General features: G+C 38.6%; 1 protein-coding gene across 1 annotated transcript; it reads left to right on the plus strand.

The window, feature by feature from the left end:
* Positions 1-579: 579 nt before the first annotated feature.
* Positions 580-1,904, plus strand: LOC140943990 (melatonin receptor type 1B-like). Its single transcript, XM_073393098.1, has one exon. It carries the CDS (start codon positions 681-683, stop codon positions 1,731-1,733), a length of 1,053 nt encoding a protein of 350 aa, XP_073249199.1. The 5' UTR covers positions 580-680; the 3' UTR covers positions 1,734-1,904.
* Positions 1,905-6,942: the final 5,038 nt, after the last annotated feature.

Below are 6,942 nucleotides of genomic sequence, written 5' to 3' on the forward strand. Positions count from 1 at the left end.
GGCGTGTTCCTAGCTTTCAATTTTACTCTCATAATATCAATATTATCTAATTTCTAGTCAACTATACGTTCTTTTAATTATAAGCGTTAATTATAAACGAACTGTCTCCATCGGATCCGATCGAGTCTGTTTGCCAATATCAGGGCGTAAGGAGCTACCCTAGCTCTTTACGCCCTGGCCAATATCTTCAACCCTCGCTCGCTCCTGTTAACTTCTTACTTCCGGTACCACTGATCAAGCGCCTTGCGCCCATTTCCGGTTCCGGTGGCGATCTGACTTAATCCCCTTGAAGACAACCCGACTCACGCCGAGTGTATTGGACATGTGTGCACGAAGAAACTGAAAACCAAATTGGAAACCATCAACCACATGGGACACCGAATCCGAAAAACCGCTTTCTTGTTTTGTTCAAAAACCGTAAACCAGATGCTAAAAAAAAAAAAAAAAGCAAACCGCAATGCACATCAAACCTAAAACTATTCATTATTCGCACTATGCGAGCGGAAGGCTAGGGTATTAATTATTTCTATTTTAATTTTCATTTTCATTTATACGTTCTTTTAATTATAAGCGTCTGAAAAATGCTGGTGACATTGTCAATCCCGAGACGCTGTACTGAGAGCACGAACCTTTTTCATGATCTTGGGTGACCAATTGATCATTTTTTGACGATTTAAAAAATGAAATCCCCAGAAGCCCAACTTCAACAAATGATGGAACAGCTCAAGGCAAGAAGTAAAACAGAAGTGATCCTTGAATCAGGATTTTTTGCTCTCATTCTCTCCATTTTATTTGTTGGAAATTTCACAACACTCCTGATCATGATTCTGAACCGTCACATGCAAACAATTCCAAATATGCTTGTTGCATCGCTCGCTGTTTCAGACTTTGGCTTGGGAGCTCTCTGTTCTGGTCCTTTGGGTCTTTTAGCGATATCAACATCCGACTGGCCTTTTAACGATGCAACTTGTCAATACCAAGGGTACATAGCCATAACCATGGCCGTTGCCTCCACACAAACGCTGACCATCATGGCAGTGAACAGGTACTTCCGAATTGTGAATCAACGTAAGTACCGTCGCTTTTTCACTAAGAAAAAAACTACGATCATAATCATAGTATCTTGGCTCTATTCCCTGTTTACTCCTTTGCCTTACGTACTCAGCGGGCATAAAATGATCTTTCATCCATCCAAGTTTTTCTGCTACCTTCAAGTCAATAGTGGGCCATTCACGGCGTTCTTGGTGACTGTCAACGTGGGTATTCCATCCAATGTCATCTTTTATTGCTACCTAAAAATCTTTAAATCTGTTGGCAACCACAGCAATAATTTTCAGTCAAGTAGACATGGAACCAGCAGGGCTGTAAAAGTGAAAGATATCAAGATTGCTCGCACGCTATTTGCGATAGTAATATTCTTTACTCTGTGTTGGACCCCTGTTTTGTTGATAGACGTCGTGGACACAATAAGAGGACGTTGGAGCTTTCCTCGCGAGGCCTACTTAGCATACAGCTTTTTGATCACAATAAGCAGTGCTCTGAATCCGGTCATATACGGTGTAATGAATAAGAACTTTCAGAAGGAATATCTCAAGATTTTACGCTGCAGCCACTGCCGTACACAAGTGGCCGTAGAACCTTTCTTAGTGGAGGGAAGATCTAGAACAACAACATTCAGTGAAAATTCCCTAAGAGTTCGCAAAAAGGAAAATTTGAACGAAGAAAGAATGTAAAATTACTATAAATTGTAATGTCATACCATCATGGAAATGCTGGTTAGATATGAAGCAATTAAGATATTGTATTTTGCGCACTTTTAACATAATTAGTGGGCTTATAAACGACATTAGAATTTCAACCGCTACAGAACACAATTTCTTCTGACCAAAGTGAACACTTTTTCCCTCGGCTCAGAAATTTCATTTGTATGACGTCACACTTTAGTACTCTATTCAGGACTACACTTGCCCCGACAATCATGCTCAACCTTCGCTGTGTTCAAACCTTTCACTGTTTTGCATATTATGTTAGTCACTTTTTGCTAATTAAAAAATAAAGCAAGAGATCAAAGGATTACAATACTAAACTAAACATTTTTATCCTTTTGGGTAAAGGTGATCAACAATAAAAACATTAATTTTAAGTTTTAAAGTTATTTTCACCATCAACAAATGGATAAAAAAAATAGTTAAAATAGCCACTAAACTAATCGTGGTTAAAAACAGAAGAAATAGAATTTTACAAGTTTTATTCGATACAACTTACATGGCTTTATTTACACATGAGGCTTTCAATAAAACTTCTGGTCGCCTGGAAAAAACACAGTATTTTTTTAACTTTTCATTATGCACCTCAGAATTGTACATATAAATTACAAGGAAGAAGAATTATTTTGTTCTGCAGAATTACTGCTAAAACGTCTGAATCTGTGTTCGCTTACATTCTTTGTCTCATAGTCATGGCCTCTTTTGTCTTTACTCTTATCTTCTTCTTCTTTTGATGCTTCAGTGTCAAGCGATCTGTCACTGCCTTGGTCACGGTCGCAGGCCTTATCTTGCGTACGGCCACGATCACTTCTTCTATCTCTGTCACGTTCACTGTGGTCGTCACGATATTTGTAACGATCCTTATCACGTGGTTTATCATCGCGAATCTTCCTTGTCTGATTGCGTTCTCGATTCTTTTCCTTCGTCTTGACATCTTTGCTTTTATCTTTTTCTAAGAATAATAATTAACGAAAAAGCAAAAATTGAAACGACAGCATATTGCAGTTGGAAAACAGTCTTGTGTAGACTTGGTTTTTTGGGGTAGTAAATTATCTTTTTGTTCAGTTGTATTCACACGAGGAAGGGTGATGTATTTTCATAGCAAAACAAAATTAAAAACAGAGAGTAATCGTAGCTAGTCCCGACACTATCGTTTTAACACGCCTTCCGTGTATCACGTATCAGAGGATTTCCAAACGTAAAGTCGTAGGGACTTTAATTTTCCCCCACGTAAAAGTACGGCTTAAGAGGTTTCATTTGATTAGTATCATCATAGAAGTGTTTCCACAAACACAAAAGTTAGAACTACATACAAAATAAATAGTAACATGCGAAAGTACTGCTGAAGAAGTTTCACTTGAATGGTAACATCATAGGCGTTTAACCACAGACTCAGAATTAAAGTTAAACACACCATCCCAGACCTTATTACTCAATCTGAGACTGAACGGCTAAAGAACGTACCCGATGCAATAGTGTCCCTTGTTGATCGTGGGTCAGCTCCCAAATGACCTTTTCTTGGCGGCTGGTACAGTGCACGATCGGGACGATCCTAAAACCGACAAAAGACAGAAACAGTATATGTAATCAATTGGTGACAAGTGCAATTTTGGAAACAATAGAGAGGTTTAAAATCACGTTTACGGCAAACGTAAAATTGTACCACGTGACCAACTTTTCCCTTTGATTTATACTTGGTGTTTGCTATTTATTATTTCTACATGGGAATTAGTTGTTTCTGGTTATGTTGATCGATCAGATATATTTTGAACAGTTTTTAACGGTTTATTTCCTAAATTTGGAAAGTTCTCAACCTGCATCTCACCTTTTCCCCTAGCCTTTTGCCGTGAACGTGACCCTAAATCTCTCCAATTCACCCGCGTTTTCTCCAAATTGTAATAATTATATATAGCGGATATTACCTGCCCGCACGTGGCTACGAGTTTTATCTTCTCGTGTTCAACTCGATATCTCACGAGTGCTAGATAAAATTCGTATCCACAAGCGGGCATGTAATATTCTGTTTATTATACAGACACCGATGGCGAGATGCTGTGATGCTCTTTTCCTATGGGCTGAGACCGAATCGAAGTAGCCATCACAACCGTGATATCTTCACATGTGAAGGATAAAAATTGTATCTTCACCGGATACCAAATTTTCGTGACTGAAAAATCCTGGTATTTCATCGGTGTCTATGTAATGAAAAGTTTTAGATTCTCCTTTCAGTTTAACTGTCTGGATACATGAAAGGTCCAAGTACTTTGAACTATGGACTCGTTGTTTTTTAAACTGGGACTCATTGGTTCTGGACAGGGACTCATACTTCACAGGAATCACCATAACTATTTCTAACAAAATCACTAACCTTATTACGCACTCGTTGTACTCGTTGATAGTGACTATTTTCCTTTTCATCCTTTCCACTTTCCTTAGAAGATTCTCCTACTTGTGGTTTCTTTTCGCCAGTACCAGTAACCGAGGACGTGATCTCCTTTTCCTTCTTTTCTTTCTCCTTTCCGGCAAAATTTGCTGTTGATCGTGGTTCAGCTTCCAAATGACCTTTTCTTGGCGGCTGGTACAGTGCTCGATCAGGACGATCCTAAAGGCCACCAAAGACAGAAATAGTATATGTAATCAATTGGCGACGAGTGAAATTTTGGGAATAATAAGGAGGTTTAAAATCACGTGACGTGTCACTGCCCTGGTTTAGGTAGTGTTTCTCCATGATTGGCTGAACTAAATTTCCCACGCGACAAGACCAGTCAGAAACACCGCCCAAATCTGAGTAGTGACACGCCATAGGTATATAATTCCTGTGCTCGTTTCGCAGACGTCAGTTCTTGGTAAAACAACGTGCCGACATGTCGGCTGTTTTCTTAGTCCAGACAAATTGCAAGTGCGACTAGTGATCTTCATTCGAGTGTTGAACATTTAACTTGTGATTCCGTATTAGCACTACTTGAGCCCTACAATTAGGTTTTGCAGCCTTGTGGAAAGATGTGATTTAGAAAAGTGGGCACCCTGTGAGCAGAGTCTCCTTTCGTTAGTTCTCCATTGATAGAGGAGGAGAAATGGAGTACGCAAAAATCTAGAGCGCAAGGGTAGGACTGCTCCGGCAGAGTTGAGGGTTGGGCAAAGAAAAAGAAAAAAAAATAAACAAAAAACACAGCAGCCAACGTTTATATACCTTCAGTGATTGTTACCTCTGGTATGCGACCCACAAAAATCGATTGATCTATCTAAATGTACATTTTATTTAGCTTCTGTTGTGATTTAAAAAAGGAAGGGCTATATGTTAATTTAAGTAAACTGTAATATGTAGAGGATATTACATGCCCGCACGTGGATACGAATTTTATCTTCTCGTGTTCAACTCGATATCTCACGAGTGCTAGATAAAATTCATATCCACAAGCGGGCATGTAATATTCTGTTTATTATATAGACGCCGATGGCGAGATGCTGTGATGCACTTTTCCTATGGGCTGAGACTGACGTAACCATGACAACCGTGATATCTTCACATGTGAAAGATAAAAATTGTGTCTTCACCGGATACCAAATTTTCGTGACTGAAAAAATCCTGGTATTTGATCGGTGTCTATATAATAAAACGTTTTAGATTCTGCTTTCAGATTAACTGTCTGGATACAGGAAAGATCCAAGCAATTTGAACTTTGGACTCGTTTTTTAAACTGAGACTCATTGGTTCACAGAAATCACCATAAATACAATGTATTTCCAACAAAATCATTAACCTTGTTACGCACTCGTTGTACTCGTTGATAGTGACTATTTTCCTTTTCATCCTTTCCACTTTCCTTAGAAGATTCTCCTACTTGTGGTTTCTTTTCGCCAGTACCAGTAACCGAGGACGTGATCTCCTTTTCTCTCCTTTCATTCTCCTTTCCGGCAAAATTTGTTGGTGACCGTAAGTCAGCTTCCCAAGGACCTTGTTTTACTTCATAAACTTCTGCATCGGGACGATCCTAAAACCCATTAAAGATAGAAATATCATAGCTAATCAATTGGTGATGAGTGAAATTAGGAAATAATAGAGTGGTTTAAAATCACGTTTACGGCAAACGACAAACGTGAACTGATTGGGCAACTTGGCCAACTTTTCCCTTTCATTTATACTTACCGTTTGCTATTTGTTATTTCTACATGGCAATTAGATAGTTTCTGGTTAATGTTCATCGATCAGATTTATTTTTCAACAGTTTTTATCAGCCGAGCCGAAGGCCGATCCTTATAACACTTACCGAGACCCTGATCATTCCGGATATCAAAAAAACCGAATCTAATGATTGTCTTATTATAAATTGTTTTGAAAAAAATAACGATAAACATACCGTCGCATCACGAACCTGAATTGCATGATTCTGTCATTGGAAATGATACATTGCACGCAAAACTTACAGATTAGTCAGTTATCTGGTAGCAGATAACTAAGTAATCTGTAAGTTGCGCTGCGGTTCCAAAATAGCTGTAGGCTCTTAGCCAATGATAGAGAGTACAACGTATAATAATATTTATATCCTATTTCATTACTGGTTAATGTTTTTGAGAAAATAAAGCTTCAAACCGAAGGACCCTACTTTTTAAAGAAGTTCGCGTCTAGTAAAAACATTTTGTTATTTTTTTACTGAAATTTGTGTTATCGGCACCAAAGAAAGAATAAATGATTTCTTGAATAAAAACCCACCATCAATTTCGCTCTGTTTTCGCTATTTGAAGCAGATAAAGAACTATTCCCTTCCGAAGTGCTGTTTTCTTCCAAGGACCGAGTAACTGTTGAAGGAGTTCCTAAAAGATTGAAGAGGATAAAAATTTTAGTGAAACAACAAAAAGAGCTAATCTGAATTTTTGGTAACAGTAACAAAACCCGCGAATTCAATAGTAAGAAACGGACGAGGACTCTTTTTTCAGTCTTCACGCGGTTCATTTTTTCGCTCGCCCCAGGTTCAGGACACCTAGACGTCGTCCCCAGAGCGATGTTGAAATAACTGAAAGCTTGTATCAAGTAAAACTGCGAATATTATTGTTGCATTCCGCACACCGTTGAACACACTGATATTCGTTAATTTCCTTTCTGACAAGGAAAGTGATTACAGCGTGAGACAACCTCATTTCCATTTCAAGAGACGCAAAAGAAAGAACAAAGGTTGCG

This window comes from Porites lutea, chromosome 7 (genome assembly GCF_958299795.1).
Source record: "Porites lutea chromosome 7, jaPorLute2.1, whole genome shotgun sequence".
NCBI classification, from domain to species: Eukaryota; Metazoa; Cnidaria; class Anthozoa; order Scleractinia; family Poritidae; genus Porites; species Porites lutea.